Source organism: Sus scrofa, chromosome 2, assembly GCF_054392235.1.
Source record: "Sus scrofa isolate SSC_HxYL_T2T_F1_AM1 chromosome 2, Sscrofa_HxYL_maternal_Yorkshire_Landrace_v2.0, whole genome shotgun sequence".
Lineage (NCBI taxonomy): Eukaryota > Metazoa > Chordata > Mammalia > Artiodactyla > Suidae > Sus > Sus scrofa.
Window position 1 is genome coordinate 124,483,724 of NC_139384.1, and position 18,364 is coordinate 124,502,087.

Below are 18,364 nucleotides of genomic sequence, written 5' to 3' on the forward strand. Positions count from 1 at the left end.
AAGGTATCCAGATTGGAAGAGAAGAGGTAAAATTGTCACTATATGCAGATGACATGATACTGTATATAGAAAACCCTAAGTATTCAACCCCAAAACTACTTGAATTGATCAACACATTCAGCAGAGTAGCAGGATATAAGATTAACATTCAGAAATCAGTTACATTTCTGTACACTATGAAATGTTAGAAAAGGAATGCAAAAATACAATACCTTTTAAAATTGTCCCCCCAAAAATCAAATACCTGAGAATAAACCTGACCAAGGAGGTGAAAGACATATGCTGAGAACTATAAAACATTAATCAAGGAAATAAAACAGGATTCAAAGAAATAGAAGGATACTCCATGCTCCTGGGTGGGAAAAATTAAAATTGTAAAAATGACCTTACTACCCAAAGCAATCTACAGATTCATTGCCATCCCTATGAAATTACCCATGACATTTTTTCACAGAACTAGAACAATACAAAAATATATATGGAAATGTGAAAGACCCAGAATTGCCAAAGCAATCCTGAGAAACAAAAACCAAGCAGGAGGCATAACTCTCCCAGACTTCAGGTAATAAAACAAAGCCACAGTCATCAAGACAGTGTGATACTGGTACCGAAACAAACACACAGACCAATGGAACAGAGTAGAGAACCCAGAAACAAACCCAGACACCTATGGTCAATTAATCTTTGACAAGGGAGGCAAGAACATAAAATGGGAAAAAGACAGTCTTTTCAGCAAGCATTGCTGGGAAGCCAGACAGCTGTATGCAAACCAATGAAACTAGAACACACCTTCACACCATGTACAAACATAAACTCAAAATGGCTTGAAGAGTTAAAAATAAGACAAGACACCATCAAACTCCTGGAAGAGAACATAGGCAAAACATTCTCTGACATCAACCTTACAAATGTTTTCTCAGGTCGGTCTCCCAAAGCAACATAAATAAAAGCAAAAATAAATCAATGGGACCTCATCAAACTGACAAGATTTTGCACAGCAAAGGAAACCATTAAAAAAACAAAAAGACAACTTACAGTATGGGAGAAAATAGTTTCAAATGATGCAACTTGTACAGCTCAACAGCAGAAAAGCCAACAACCCAATTGAAAAGTGGGCAAAAGACCCAAGAGACATTCCTCCAAAGAAGATATACAGATGGCCAATAAGCAAATGAAAAAATGCTCAACATCCCTGATTATTAGAGAAATGCAAATCAAAACTGCTGTGAGGTGCCACCTCACACCAGTCAGAATGGCCATCATTAATAAGTCCACAAATAACAAATGCTGGAGGGGATGTGGGAAATGTAAATTGGTACATTTTGCACTGTTGGTGGGAATGTAAATTGGTACAACCACTGTGGAAAACAGTATGGAGGTAGCTTAGAAAACTATACATACAACTACCATATGACCCAGCAGTCCCCCTCTTGGGCATATATCTGGACAAAACTTTCCTTGAAAGAGACACATGTACTCACATATTCATTACAGCTCTATTCACAATAGCCAAGACATGGTAACAACCTAAATGTCCATTGACAGATGATTGGATTAAGAAGATGTGGTATATATACATAATGGAATACTACTCAGCCATAAAAAAGAACAAAATAATGCCATCTGCAGCAACATGGATGGAACGAGAGATTCTCATACTAAGTGAAGTAGTAAGAAAGAAAAAGACAGATACCATGATATCACTCATATCTGGAATCTAATATACGGCACAAATGAACCTTTTCACAGAAAAAAAATTCATGGACTTGGAGAGCAGACTTGTGGTTGCCAAGAGGGTGGGGGAGAGAGTGGAATGGACTGGGAATTTGAGGTTAATGGATGTAAACTGTTGCCTTTGGAATGGATAAGCAAGGAGATTCTGCTGTATAGCACTGGGAACTGTATCTAGTCATTATGATGGAGCATGATAATGTGAGAAAAAAGAATGTATACATTTATGTGTGACTGGGTCACCTTGCTGTATAGTAGGAAATTGACAGAACACTGTAAACTAGCTATAATGGAAAAAATAAAAATCATTATAAAAAAAGAATAAATTTCAGCCTAGATTTCTACAAAAAAAAAGTCATATAGAAGGCTTATAGAGCCCACAGCGTCCCTAACTCACTAAGCCACAATGGGAATTCCAGAATTACTGATATTAAACTTCAAAATATAATTAATTTCAAGTAAAAAAAATGTACTATAGGAAATATTCACTTTTTAAAAAGTAAATTTTATTAAATATGTAAATGCTTTTAACATGTTAATTTTTAACTACTTGGAGTAGTTTATTTATATAAGTTCCCTCTGTGAAACACTTGTATTATCTTTTCCATTTTGTAGTAATCAAATGGAGGTATAAATAGTGATTTACATAGAATCATAATCAAGTTTGTAATTTAAGTGATGATAGTGAAAAAGAAACTATCTGTTCTATTTAAAAGTTACCCTTGGAGTTCCCGTCGTGGCGCAGTGGTTAACGAATCCGACTAGGAACCATGAGGTTACGGGTTCGGTCCCTGCCCTTGCTCAGTGGGTTAACGATCCGGCATTGCCGTGCGCTGTGGTGTAGGTTGCAGATGCGGCTCGGATCCCGCGTTGCTGTGGCTCTGGTGTAGGCCGGTGGCTACAGCTCCGATTAGACCCCTAGCCTGGGAACCTACATATGCCGCGGGAGTGGCCCAAGAAATGGCAAAAAGACAAAAAAAAAAAAAAAAAGTTACCCTAAGATTATTTTAAATTAGTAATGTGCATATATTTGTAGAATAATAAAAACCAATAGTACCACAACTATTAGAATGAAAGCAGATAAAGTGAGAGTAGGCAAGTGGAGAGACAGAAGTTAAATTTCAGCTACTATGGTGTTTATAGGTAGCATGTGACCAGAAATGTGTGTTTTCTATATACAGAGACATACACTAAGTATTGGAGACAAAGGTTCAACTGAACAACAAATAACAGCCTAAAAGTTGAGAATTATATTTTATTTGGAGGACTTGTTGAGGATTTAGACCTAGGAGACAGCTTTTCAGATAGCTCTGAGGGACTGTTCCAATGGGGTTAAGTGTGGAGCCGGGATATATGGGAGTTTTTGCAACAAAAGTCAGGTAGTTGGAACATCAAAAGACTACTGTTAAGAAAATCAGACATCTCAAAGTAATGAATGTTGTGCTTTTTTGTGTATGAAGATCCAAGAGTCTGGGCTTAGTGAAATCATGCCTTTGATATGCACCTTAACTGTGTATAGCTAGTATCGTTTTGCTCTCCATCCTCAATGTCTTCAGGGTGCACATTTGGGGTGGCTGCAGTGGCTGATGGCTTGATGCCTCAGCCTCCTTTGTTTGCTGTTATGGCAGGAGGTGTTTTTCATCTACAAAAGGAAACAGATGTTGTTTGTGGCCTATTCTAGTTATTTTCCACTGACCAGTTTAATTGAGCATTACTACTGATGGAAGATGTATGGAAATATAGCATTTAGCCATAGGATGTCTTGTTCTTTGCTACTAACAGTTAAAATGTGGTCATTACTGACAAAGCCTCACTCATGCTTTGCTGTCATTCTCCTTCTTACCTCCATGTTCTCATTTTTGTTTTCCTTCTCTCTCCTCTTACTTACAACATTCACTTGTGCTTGCGAAATGGATCTAAGCATTGGGGATTTTAAGGAAAAGTTTTCTTCATTCGCGGTGTGTGATCCTCAGAAATACACATCTTACAGCAAATAGCAACCTGGATTTACTTTTCTTAGTAGTAGTTCTGTTACCACCTCTTTATTTTACTTTCTCCTCTTTCGTTGTCATCAGTGATGTCGTCGTTGTCATCATCAGCATCATCATCACGTGAATCTTTGGGAAACTTTCAAGCTACTTACATGAAATTCACTCTTTAAAAATATGCCCCACATAATTCTGTTTCCTCCTCTACCTTTTTTTTTTCCCCTTTCCCTTCAAAATCCCTCACAACTACGGTACTATCTGAAATCTATGTTAAATCGTTTCCTTCTAGTTTGTGTCTTTCTTATTCCCTGCATGCTAATACCTAGTTTTCTTTGTTTCCTTTACATTTCTTGTTCCCTTTCATCTCATGAATTTATATTTCTGTCTTATTTTCCCCCAAATCCTGACATTTATTGAGGGACCAGGGAAGTTAAATGCTGCAGAGTTTATGTGCATTTGGTTGTTTTTCATCTTTAACGTTAAGAAGTTTACATTTTATTTACTTGGAAGATGGAATGGGTGAACATAAGCTTGTGTATGTACCAGATAGTTTACTGTTTCTGATGGATTCTTTCTTAATCTTTCCAGGAAAGAAAAGAGAGGCTATCCAAATTTGAGTCTATTCGTCATTCAATTGCTGGCATGATTAGGTCTCCAAAATCTGCCCTGGGTTCTTCAACAGTAAGTAGAATGAACTCTATATACTACTGAAAATAGTTATTGTCTAGCTTCTTTCTGATATATTAGTGAATATCATATGTAAATTTATTCTTAAGAATTGAAAGGTGGACTTCCCGTCGTGGCTCAGTGGTTAGCGAATCGGACTAGGAACCATGAGGTTGCAGGTTTGATCCTTGGCCTCACTCAGTGGGTTAAGGATCTGGCTTTCCCATAAGCTGTGGTGTAGGTTGCAGACTTGGCTCAGATCCCGTGTTGCTGTGGCTCTGGTGTAGGCTGGCGGCTACAGCTCCCATTGGACCCCTAGCCTGGGAATCTCCATATGCCATGAGAATGGTCCTAGAAATGGCAAAAAGACAAAAAAAAAAAAAATTGAAAGGTAAGTACACAGTTTAACTTTTTCCATGCATATGAATCTGTGTATATATGCATATAGTAAAATCCCATGTGACGTTGATGTCAGATGGAAAGAAATAAATTTGTATTGTAATCTTTCTATACTACATGTGAGTAATTACAGGTAATATTTTATGTACTTTGGGGCTTTATTAGAAGAAACATACAAATAAATTTCTTTTACAGTAAAACATTTTTATAATAGGGATTGTATATATATTTTTTAATGTATCAGTTTATATGAATGTTTATATTTTTGAGACTATTTTAGTTAGAAAATTGAAGTCTTTGAAATTAGGCTTTGGTATATTACAGTTATACATAGAATATTAATTATCCCTAGTAATAGCAGCTATAGTCAACAAGATAAAAAATATTTTTATCCCTTTTATATAATGAAATTATAAAGTGTTTTTCTTACTTCATTGTCTATAAACTAAATCATCAATTTTTTAAATTCTAGTCATGTCTCAAAGTAGAACTTTATAATGATATTTTACTGAATGTGATCAAGACAAAATTATTCAGTACAACCTAGTACATATCCCCCATCTTGCTAAGTTTATACAGAATAATATCTTTTATTTTTCATTTTGTAAAGTTTTATTGAAATATTGTGATTTACAATGTCGTAATAATTTCTGATGTACAACAGAGTGATTCAGTTTTAAACACACACACACACACACACACACACACATACACACACACACATATCGATTCTTCTTCAGATTCTTTTCCCATATAGATGATCACAGAATGTTGGGTTGAGTACCCTGTGCTATACAGTAGGCCCCCATTGGCTAGTCCAGAATAATACCATAATAGTATTTATTATTACTTAAAAGTTTAGCTAAGCCAATGTAACCTACTCTTATTTAAGGAAAAAAAAAAGTGTTTTTAACTGTACATCAGTTAAATATCCATTCACATTTTGATTTATTTGCTATAATTCAATTTTAACATTTAACACATGTTCTCTTATTTATTGCACTCAAGCAGTGGTCTTTTATACACAATTGAGACAAAGCACTAGATATTTTAATTAACAAAAAAGGAAGAAAATTATGTTCTTATAAAAGTTCCTGTTGTGCCTCAGTGGGTTAAGAACCCAACTAGTATCCATGAACATGTGGGTTGGATCCCTGGCCTTGCTCAGTGGGTTAAGAAACTGGCGTTGCTGTGAGCTACGATGTAGGTTGCAGATGTGGCTCAGATCCTAAGTTGCTGTGGCTGTTGTGTAGGATGGCAGCTGCAGCCCGGATTCGACCTCTAGCCTGGGAACTTCCATATCCTGTAGGTGTGGCCCTAAAAAGAAAAAAAATGTGTTTTTATATAAGAGAGATTTTTAACTTATATTATAACCTTTGATGCTTCCATTATTCCTAGAAGCAAAGTGGGTCTCTTGAAGACAACATATACATGGATCTTGTTTTTGTATCCATTCAGCCAATCTGTGTCTTTTGGGTGGGGCGTTTAGTCCATTAACATTTAAGGTAATTATTGGTATGTATGTTCTTATTGCCATTTTATTAATTGCTTTGGATTTGTTTTTGTTGCTCTTTTTTCTTCCCTTCTTGTTCTCTCCTCTTGTGGTTTGAGGACTATCTTCAGTGTTGTATTTGAGTTGATTTTTCTTATTTGTGTGTATATCAATTGTAGATTTTTGGTTTGCAGTTAACTCTGAAGTTTTGATGTGAGTCTATATTTATAAGAGATTGTTTTAAGTTGTTCATCTCTTAATTGCAAGTTCATCTCCAGTGTCCTGCATTTGTACCCACATCTTCTCATGATTTCTGATTTTGGTGGCATAATTGTGCATGGATGATTTCATATCTTTACTGTATATATACCTTTACTGGTGAGCCTTGTCCTTTGTGGTATTTTTGTTTCTTGTTGTGGCCTTTTCTTTTCTGCCTAGAGAAGTTCCTTTAGTATTTGTTGTAAGGCTGGTTTAGTGTTGCTGAATTCTCATTGATTTTGCTTATCTGTTAAGCTTTTAATTTCTCCTTCAAATCTGAATGAGAGCCTTGCTGGGTAGAGTAATCTTGGTTGGAGGTTTTTTCCTTTCATCACGTGAAGTATATCATGCCACTCCCTTCTGGCCTGCAGAGTTTCTGTTGAAAAATCTGCCAATAACCTCATCAGGATTCCCTTGTATGTTATTTGTTTCTTTTCCCTAGCTGCTTTCAAGATTTTCTCTTTGTCTTTAATTTTGGTCAGTTTGATTAATATGTGTCTCAGGGTGTTCCTCCTTGGGCTTATTTTATATGGTACTCGTTGTGCTTCCTGGATTTGAGTGAGTGATTCCTTCCCCATGTGAGGGAAGTTTTTGGCTATTATCTCTTGGAATATGTTTTCTGTCCCTTTCTCTCTCTTCTCCTGCTGGCATCCCTGTGATACAGATGTTGTTGCATTTAACGTTGTCCCAGAGTTCTCTGAGACTCTCTTCATTTCCTTTCAGTCTTTTTTCTCTTTTCTGTTCCACATCTGTAATTTCTACTAATCTATCCTCCACCTCGCTTATTCATTCTTCTGCCTCCTGTATTCTACTGTTAGCTGCTTCTATTGAATTTTTTACTTCAGTTATTGTATTTTCATCTCTTCTTGTTTAAGTTTTATATCTTGTATCTCTTTGGTCAGTGTTTCCTGTAAGTTATCCATCTTTGCCTCCAGTTTATTTCCAATGTCTTGCATCATCTTCAGCATCAACAGTCTAAAGTCTTTTTCCTGGAGGCTGAGAATCTCCTGATCACTTAGCTGATTTTCTGGGGTTTTTTCTTTCTCCCTCATTTGATTTGTAGTTCTTTGTCTTCTCATTTTTATAGGTGTTTGGTGTGGTGACCTTTTTATGGGTAATAGAATTGTAGCCTCTCTTACTTCTGGTGTCTGCCCCCCTTGTGGCTGAAGTTGGTATGGGGTCTTGCTGTAGGCTTCCTGATGGGAGGGACTGATGCCTGCCCACTGGTAGGTGGAACTTATTCCTATCCCTTTGGTGGATGAGTCTTTGTCTCTGGGTGAGGTTGGGGCAGCTCTGTGCCTGAGGGGTCTTTAGGTAGCCTGTTTACTGAGGGGTGGGGCTGTGATCCCACCTGGATTGTTGTTTGCCCTGGGGCTTCTCAGTGCTAATAGGTGGGGCCAGATTTTCCCAAAATGGCCACCTGCAGAGAAAGGCATGCTATTGAATTTTCCCGAGAGCTTTGCTTCCAGTGTCCTCCCACAATGAGCCACATTCACTCCTGTTTTCCCAGGATGTCTTCCAAGAACTGCAGTCAGGTTTGACCCAGATTCCTATGGAGACTGCTTTGCCCTGGGACCCAGTGCATGTGAAAATCTGTGTGCGCCTTTCAAGAATGGGGTCTCCATTTTCCCCAGTGCTGTGGAGTTCCTGAGCACAAGCCCCACTGGCCTTCAATGCCAGATGCTCCAGGGGCTCTTTCTCCCAGTGCCAGATCCCCACACGTGGGAGTTTGATGTGGGGCTTAGAACTCCCACTCCTTTAGGTGAGTTTCAGTGAACCAGTTACTTTTCAGTCTGTGGGGCTTCCCACCCAGGAGGTATGGGGTTGCTTATGTCATGTAATCGTCCCTCCTACCTCTTGATGTGGCCTCCTCTTCATCTTCTGGAGTAGGATATCTTTTTGAAAGTTTCCAGTCCATTTGTTTGAAGATTGCTCAGTATTTTGTTGTAAATTTTGTTGTTTTTTAGGAGGGAAGTTAAGCTCCAGTCCTTCTATTCCTCTATCTTAATCCCTGAGTCCCTTATTTTTTGCTGGGTTTTTGCTCACAAAGTTCATAAAAAACTGATTTCTTATCTCCTTTTTCATTCTGTTGTCTTCAGAGAGTAAAATCTGAGTCAGTCCCCTGGAAGCTCTCCATCAGTCCTTGGAGATTTTCTTCTTATTTCCCCCTGAGACCAAGTATGAAGCTGATGTTGGTGCCTCACAAAAGTATGGGTGACTATGAGGTTGTGAGGAAACACCTGGTTGGATGGGAGCCAAAGCCCATGGCATGTAGGGACCACCCTGCCTGATGCTTCCATTATCACTTCCGATTACAAAAGTATTCTCTGGCATTAGGGAGGGAGCTGTGAACTAATGCATACCATCTCATGTGGCATTAATAGCAAATGAAAATGAAAATAATTATGGGCAAAAGCTACATGATAGAGTAAATCTCTTTCAAGTCTGATTTCCTACTCTTTTTTCTTACATTAATGATTTACAACCTTACAGATAAATATTAGTTCATAGGACTTGGTTTATTATGATTTGATATACAAAATAAAGAGTAGAAAACTTGATTAAGAATTTATGAGAAGTTTCAGAGGTTCAATGAGGAGAATTTTTTGATAATTTTTATTAGAAGAAAAAGGAAAAACAGTTATTCAAAGGAAATATTTAAAAACAGTTGAAATAGTTGATTTCCTGTTGTGGTTCATGAGTTAAGAATGTGACACAGTATTCATGAGGATGCTGGTTTGATCTCTGGCCTCACTCAGTGGGTTAAGGATCAGGCAGTGCTGTGAGCTGTGGCATAGGTCACAGATATGGCTTGGATCTGCAGCTGCTTTGGCTGAGGTGTAGGGCATAGCTGCAGCTCCTATCTGACCCCTAGCCCAGGAACTTGCATAAGTGACAGGTGTGGCATAAAAATAATAAATAAAAACAAACAAGCTCTTGAAAAGAAATGTTTGAATACCTCAGTGAGCCCTTTATAAAATTATATAACATTAAAATGAATCACTGAAACACAGAAAGTTGTTAACTCACTTTTGTTTCACTTAGGTCAGAGGTCTTTGTGCCAGCAACTAATAGCTGTTTATTGGTAAGCTAATTTATCAAAGATGGCCCCCACCCTTTCATTTCCTGTGTGCTGTTAAAGATCAGTCTTGACTGGAGTAAAATGTTTTAAATACTTGAGAGCCAAGTCCCATTATAAACCCAAGATTTCCTTCAGGTTTATTTTTAGACATAAATGTGGGAGAGTGAAATTTAGAGCTTAAGATGTTTAGCTAGTGTTGTTAGGAAAATAAGAATGCTATGATTGTGGGAATGGGTTAAATTTTTCCGTATTTCCTTGGTTTGTTCCCTCATAACCTGGGATGCTTGAGAACCTTGTACCCTCAAGACAGCTGTCTAGGTGTGCAGGAGTGGCCCTGCAGCCTCATGTTGCATATGTTACTTTGAAGCTCATAGTTATGGGAATTTCAGCTTTCAGCTCTAGCTAGAGCCTGTTTTGATAAATCATATCTGACCAGAGGATAAGGGAGGCTTTTTCCTTTTAAGACACACTGATTTACATTTAGAAACAGAGGAGAAATCCAGTTTGCTCATTAGGATGAAGTTGTATAGGGTCGGCTACCCTTAAAGTATGCCAGGTATAATCTGCACAATCTTCATACATTAATGTATAAACCATAACTTTTTTTTTCACATCTGAAAGTATTTATGTATTGTTTTCCCCACTTAAAAGTGGTATTTACCCTGTTTCTAAGTAAAGTTACTAAATTGACAGTGATCAATGTAGGTTAAAATATGGTATCTACAGACTGCTTTTACCCGAAACAAAGTGCCTTTCCCACAAAGTATGTACCTCATTCACAGCTACATTTTTTTATAAACTTATCAATATCTTTGAAGCTTTGAAATACCTATTTCATCTAACAAACTGTTCCTTCTATAATTGAGAATTCTAGGGACTGTTCCCTTCCTCCACCCAGGTGATCACATTTTTATTTTCATGATTAAGGTCGTCATTGTCTCCATCAGTCAAATGTCCTTTGGTAGTTCCTGATTCATTTTGTAATCTCATGAACTAAAAAGACTGAGGCAGTCTGTGGTTTTTTATGTGATAGCACACTTGACTAAAAGTAAAGAATGATTTCTGTAAGGTGTTAGGTATCCCAATTATTTGAAGAAGGAGGTTTTCCCCTGAGCTCCATGGGTATCTGAGGTCTTGAGTCTTAATGTGAATGTCAAGATTTCAGGTGTTAAGTATGATAATCTAAGATGGATAAAATTTTAGAACCTACTTAATTGTAATTTCAGATATTTTTCTGACATAATTTAGTATTTTTTTTGAGTATGCTAATTTGGTAAAAGTAACAGAGAAGAAGGAAAATTTTTAATTGTTATAAATGATCTTTTTCTTTATAAAAATGTTTTTTTTTTAAAAAACCCCGCCAAAATGGCAAACTTAAGCCGATTGAAATTATTTTATTGTGATATTCTTCACACAATGGTTTTAGTATATTCATATTGTACAACCATCACCACTATATCATTGTAGAACATTCCAATCTCCCCAGTAAGAAACTTCATTCCTATTAGCAATTAGCCTCAATCCCCTCTACACGCTTTTCAGTTTTCTGGCAATCACTCATGTAATTTTTGATCTCTGTAGATTTGACTTTTCTGGATATTTCACATAAGTAGAGCCATACAGTATGTGACCTTTCAGTGTCTAGTTTCTTTCACTTAGTGTAATGTTTTCAGGGTTCATCCATGTTGTAACATGTAACAGTACTTCATTCCTTTTGAAAAACTGAATAATGTTCTGATATGTGGATTTATCACATATTGTTTATCCGCTTATCAGCTGATAGACATTTGGGTCGTTCCATCTTTGGGTTATTATGAATAATGTTGTAATGAACATTCATGTACAAGTTTTTATGTGAATATCTGTTTTCAGTTCTCTGAGTTATATACTTAGAAATTGCTGAGTTATATCATAAATCTATGTTTAAGTTTTTGAGGAACTGCCAGCCTGTTTTCCACAGTGGTTGCAACATTTTACATTCCCACAGCAATGTATATGATGTATGAGTGTTCCAGTTTCTCTATAATATCAACACTTGTTATTTTCACATTTTTAAAAAATTATAGACATCCTAGTGGGTATGTAGTGGTATCTCATTGTGGTTTTATTTACATTTTTCCTGATGACTAATGATCTTGAGCATCTTTTAATGTGCTTATTAGCCCTTATATATATTCTTTGGAGATATGACTATTCATATCCTTTGTATGCTTTTTAATTGGTATTTTTCATTAAGTTATGAGGTATTTATGTATTCTTGATACAAGCAAATATATAATTTGAAAAATTTTTTTTCACCTTGTGAATGGTCTTTCCATTTTCTTGATAGTGCTCTTTGACACACAAAAGTTTTTAATTTTACAAGGTCCTGCTTATTTATTTTTCATTGCACATACTTTTAGTGTCATGTCTGAAAAACCATTGTCTAATGCAAGGTCATGCAAATTTTCACCTGTGTTTCCTTCTGAGAGTATAGTTTTAACTCTTGCACTTAGGTCTTTAATCCATTGTGAGTTAATTTCTGTATATGGTATGAGGTAGATGTCCAAATGCATTGTTTTGTATGTGGAACCATATTTAATTTAAAATATGAAAAAAGCAGCAGCTGTTAAATTATTGTTTCTTTATTGAAATAAACATTGGAGCTATGAAATAATTTTAGATAAAACAAATAATTGCATTATACATAGAGAAGTGAATTAATTGTAATAGTATTCCCATTGGATATGTTATAGCTGTTAAATTCACCATTTTTAAGTGTGGCTAAAATGTAGAGCTACCTGTAAAGACAGTCTAATGGAACACTTTAATCAGCATTGTTGCTGGAAGGAGGAATATGAGATAGCTCATTATTGAATTTGGCTTTAACTGAATATAGTATCTGAGGGTAGATGTTTAATATTTACTGTTGTGATCAGATTAGTATTTTAATAATGTTACATCAGCTGCAAGCATGTGTTCTTTTTCCTCACTGTACTGAAGGTGTTAACCTATTCATAGCACCTCCCCTCACTGAGATCTGCCCCACATCCAGGATCTTTCCATGCTTTAGGAGGTCATAAATTTGCATTGCAGACTGTTTCTCATAGACTGCTTCTGAAGTCAAGGCCAAAGTTGTTAGACAGGATTCATTGCATAACCTGAAAGCCTACTGGCAATCCTGAGAGGCCATTTCCATTGAAAGCCTTTTAAACCACATTGTATTTGATGAGATCTGTTCTAGTCATGTCAACAATACTGCCTTCTCTCCAGAGTGATTGTTTTTCTGTAGAATTTTTGTTATAAGTGGCTGAGCAAATATTTTGTTCCATTTTACAGCCCCTAGTGAGTACTGGTTGTTTACTGATCTATGTAGTGCAAAACACCCTTATAATAGTAGCATTCTGAAAAATGTTCTTTAAAACCAGAATAAAACACATTTTGTTCCAGATAACTGTTCCCTAGACATAAGAAAAATTAAATTATTCAACATCTGTCTCCTTAAAATTAGTATTTTTCTATAGTCTGTAAACATATAGGTGATTTTAATTTTTTTAAAATTTATTTTATGGCCACACCCAAAGTATATCTTAATTACCAGGTCAGGGATTGAATCCAAGCCATAGTTGTGACCTACTCCATGCTGCAGCAACAGCAGATCCTTTAACCCACTGGACTGGTCTGGGATGAAACCCATATCTCCGCAGTGACTTGAGGTGCTGCAGTCAGATTCTTAACCCACTGAGCCACGGCAAGAACTCCTAGGTTATTTTAACTTTATACTTGAACTTAGTTATTTCAACTTTATACTTGAACTTAGGAAATAAAAATATTAAAAAATAAAGATATGCTTCCAATACATATAATAACATAGTAAGATTTGCTTGTTTGCTTCTTTTTAGAAAATCAGCAAATTATAATTCATCTGTGTTTTAAGTTGTACATAAGTTATGACATTGGTATTATAATGCTTGGCTTCCACCATTGGCATAGTGAGATATAGTTGTTGTAAGTCATAACATAATGAACTTATTTTTATTTGTTTAGTGTTTTCTTTCAAGTCTTTTAGAGCAAGCTTGTACTTCCTCTGACAAGGCATGTTGTTAATTTAAGCCTAAATGTTATATATTTTAAACCTTAGTTGCCTTCCTTTATTATTATTATCGTTATTATTATTTTTGTCTTTTTAGGGTTGCATCCACGTCATGTGGAAGTTCCCAGGCTAGGGGCCGAATTGGAGCTGTAGCTGCTGGCCTATGCCACAGCCACAGCAATGCAAGATCTGAGTCACATCCATGACCTATGCTGCAGCTTGTGGCAATACAGGATCCTTAACCCAGTGAGTGAGGCCAGGGATCAAACCTGCATACTCATGGATATTAGTCAGGTTCTTCAGCTGCTGAACCACAACGGGAACCCCACCTTTCTTTACTGTTAAGGTATTTGTTTTTTTGTTTATTTATTTATTCATTTTTGCCCAGGCACTAAGATGTAGAAAAATGAGAAACAAGGGGAAATAAAAATTAAATTTCTTGCATCATATCACTGCCATAAATACACTGAATTCTCCAATATGGTTAGTCATGTATAAGAAAACTAAATTTTATTCCCAGAATTGTAAGTTTTGTATCACTAGTATTAGAAGAACTTATCAGGATTTATTTTCTATAACTTTACTGAATAGAGAGGAAGTCTATTTTTTATGTTTGCTCAAATGCTTAAATGACCCAGATCATGTCAGACTGATACTTTGTTCTATATAGGCAATCTTAGTGTTGATAAAATGTTTAAATTTATTGAGCTGTGATTTCATATTGACTCAGTAGAATGATCTGATGATAGTTTTAGTTGAGATGTGTAATATAACAGTAACGCTGAATACTGCTAATGGACTAAAATGCTATTATTGATGCTGTGACACATTTTACACGTAACATTGTATGAGCCTTAAGGAAAGGATGTTTGATTCTGAAAAAATAAATTTGTAGAAAAAAAATGCAGTGGAATGATCTGATGAGAGGATCGATGAGAGTCACAAGCACAACTGGAAAAAGTAAATGGGTAAAAAATAATAAAGAGAAAAAACAATGATTACTAATAAAGATAAGATGAATAAGAGACGTAAAGAAGCAATAAAAAATGTGTGAAGTCAGGGGAAATCAGAAGGTATTGGAGGAAGCAGAAGTGTGAGACCAAAAATGAGTGACCTTTAAGAAAATATATTTTGCTAGAGCTAATGTCTCCTGTTAGAGATCCAGGTAGGGGCACATGCAAAAGGCAATCAAGGAAACGAGAAGTTGTGGAAGTAAGGTAGTATTTGAATTTGGCCTGATTGCCTGTCTTTTAAAATAAAGTTTTGGGAAGAATTGTGTGAGTGAGTCTCTAGTCAACCTGTAATTCTTCCCAGTCTACAGTTATAGTATTAGCTAAAGACTAAACAAATTCTCAAAAAGTATAAAAAATTATTAAGAAATTTGTGAAAACGAGTTTTGTTTCTAGTTTCATAGTAGCAAGTGAACATTAGGTAAAGTATCTTAATAACAAAAATAACTAAGATATCAGTCCATTGAAAATGATCAGTTTTACTTTACTTCTATAAAACTTAGAATTTGTAGATTTGCATATAGGCCTTAGAGTCTGTTAAAGATACAACTGCTGCTTCAATTGATATACATCCTGTTTGTCCAGCTGGAAGGCAAACAACTGTGAGGATCAAATATCCAGAATATTCTTTATTTTTCATTATTTTAATAATTAACTCATTTAATAAATTCAAAACATAGCTATTTAGAAATTTGAAAAAAAAGTAGCAGGAAGAACATTATACTTCATGCTTTCATTTTATTTTAAGCAGTTGTTCAACCATCAGACTCTAAATGGTATAAAATACATTTTTCCTGCTTAAGGTTTCATTTCCCTTTCACTGAAGGTAGCTTGTACTAGCAGCAGGCAGATTCACATTCAGTAGGCCAGTATTTCTCACCTTTTACTAGTGTTTGGTGATTCTCTTACTTCTGATTATATGCCATTTGATTTTTAATCTCCTCTTAAAATTTCCCAGAGATACATAGCTTGAAAATTATCACAACTTAGAATAGATTTACAAGGAGATCCTGCTGAATAGCATTGAGAACTTTATCTAGATACTCATGTTGCAACAGAACAAAGGGTGGGGAAAAAAAATGTAATTGTAATGTATACACGTAAGGATAACTTGATCCCCTTGCTGTACAGTGGGAAAAAAAAAAAAAAAGAAAATTAAAGGGGTTTTTAATGGAATTTTTGAGAAATGTTTAAAATCCTGTGAGTTACTTGAAGTCAGTCACCCTAGTGTATTATTATACCAGATTTGAAATAATTCATTGCTTAGATTATTAAACTAATAACTAAATTTATATAAGAATAGAAAGGAATTAAGTGTCTTTTTTTTTTTTTCTTCTTTGGCCACCCCATGGCATATGGAGCTGCAGGGCTAGGGATCAGAGCTGAGCCAGAGTTGCAACCTATATGGCAGCTGTGGCAATGCCGGATCCTTAATACAGTGTTCTAGGATGAGGATCAAACCCGCAGTCCAGTGCATCAAAGATACCTCCAACCCTTTTGCACCACAAGAGAACTCCAAATGTCTTTTTATGATTATTAAAAATTTGTAAAAACTTTACTGTTAGTGTTTGAAGTTTTATATAGCTTGTTCAAGCTCATTGAGAGGTTTATGTGCATATTTTCCATGCTGCTTTATTTTAGTTTTTTTTTTTTTTAATGGTTTCTTATTTGGGTACTTAATTTGAATAAAATCTAGACTTTGACTTTTTTTTTAACATTTTTGTCTTCGCCTCTCAAAAAGGAGCTCATCTTGTGCTCAAATGTTAGAGATAAATGCATACAAATCTTCATCACATACTTGGGAATTGGTTTGAACTAGAGTGAAAAAATAGCCTCTTATTCTTAGGTCAAGGAAAAAAAAGCATTTAGGAGTTTTCATTGTGACTCAGTAGTAATGAACCCAACTGGTATCCATGAGGATGTGCATTTGATCCCTGGCCTTGCTCAGTGGGTCAGGGATCCTGCGTTATTGTGAGCTGTGGTGTAGGTTGCAGATGTGTCTTGGATCTGGCATTGCTGTGGCTCTGATGTAGGCTGGACACTGCAGGTCCAATTCAGCCCTTTGCCGGGGAACTTCCATATGCTTCAAGTGCAGCCCTAAAAAGCCAATTAATTATATGTATGTATATTGTGTCTTCATTTAAACTAATCTTTTTATTTCAGTAAACTGTTTTTGCTTGAATATTCTTTAAGAACAAGGCTCAGGGAAAATAACTAACTCAACAGCTATCCTGGTCTATCAGAAAGCTTGTCTTACTGATTATAACTTGTTAACTGTGTTGGATTACTATACATTTTAAAAAGGAGACTTCTCTATATCTGTGGCAAAACTTTTAGATAATGACAAAAAAAGTCTTTCCTCACTTAGGCTTAGAAAGATGTGATATTCAAAGTCAAAAGCCTCATTTCATTTTTTTTTTTTTTTTTTCTTTTTAGGCATTTGGAAGTTCCCAGGCTAGGGGTCAAATCAGAACTTCATCTGCTGGCCTACGCCATAGCCACAGCAATGTAGAATCCAAGCCAAATCTGTGACCTACACTGCCGCTCATGGCAACACAGCATCCTTAACCCACTGAGTAAGGACAGGGATCAAACCCAAGTCTTCATGGATACTAGTCGGGTTCTTTAGCACTGAGCCACAACGGGAACTCCTTCATTTCATTTTCGATGTCATTGTAAAGGCTTTGGGGAGGCTGTATTTTGTTGCTGATACCTCCTGTATTCTATTACTGTCAAGCTTGCAAAATGGTAGTGAAGTGTAATTGAAATCCTCTTAATAAAAACATTCTTTCCAGTGTTCCAGGGAAGTCCTGGAACGGGACTAGTCCTGCTAGACTGAGACGGGATATGTACAACCTTTCCCACGTGTGTGTCCGAGCACATATATGTCCACATATACCCATAGTGAGATCAGCCTGCATTTCATAACAGTACTGTGTAGGGGCTGGGGAACAGCAGCTCTCTATGCAGATTTCATAATATCAACCTGAAGAATGTGATTATTTGCCTCTCATTTATTATTAATTCTATTTTTCCCAATTTATAAAGCACTTCTCATGGAGCATTGTACATATTGTATCTTGAGAACCTTCAGAGTTAGTACTCATTATTATATTTTACCCATAAAGTACTTTTACCATGAGGTTTCTGTGGATGATAAGAATAAACATACAAATAGCTTTTTCTTATAACCAGAAAACATGTGATTCATCTATTATTAATTAAAAATGTTTCAAGGAAACATAACCAGCTTAGTTATCACTATTTGTTATTAGCATCTGGCCTCTTAAAATAACAGATAATTTGCTTTCCTGCTGTGCTCTTGTTTATATTTCTCCCTTGTTTTTTGCCATATGTTTGTAATCCCACATTGGTAGTTTCAATAATGCTATTTCATCCAAGGATCTTGTTGGTCCTCACTGTACAGGATCAGGACCAGCTATGTGACATAGGTAATCATTAAGGCTGTCCAAGGCCTAAGGATAAGAATGAGAAGGCACAGCAACAAGGCAGCATCAAGTGAATCTTTAGTGCTCCTGGGACCCATGAGGTAGACAGTCCACAGCCATATGATTAAGAAATGATTTTGTTAAAAGATAAAACATGACTTTTTTTCTTTTCTTTTGGCTGTGCCTGTGGCATGCAGAAATTCTTGGAACAGGGATG

At 36.0% G+C, this 18,364-nt stretch overlaps 1 protein-coding gene across 14 annotated transcripts in view; it reads left to right on the forward strand.

Annotated features, from left to right (window-relative positions):
• The window catches only part of FER (FER tyrosine kinase), a 440,923-nt gene that overhangs the window by 195,644 nt on the left and 226,915 nt on the right, over positions 1-18,364 (forward strand). For all 14 annotated transcript variants that reach the window (XR_014838490.1, XR_014838489.1, XR_014838492.1 and 11 more), the window contains one exon: positions 4,308-4,400. Coding sequence is in view for 10 of the 14 variants with exons in the window: in XM_021084605.2 (XP_020940264.1) it covers positions 4,308-4,400 (93 nt within the window). In the remaining 4 variants the exon portion in view is untranslated. The remainder of the gene's footprint in view (positions 1-4,307; positions 4,401-18,364) is intronic.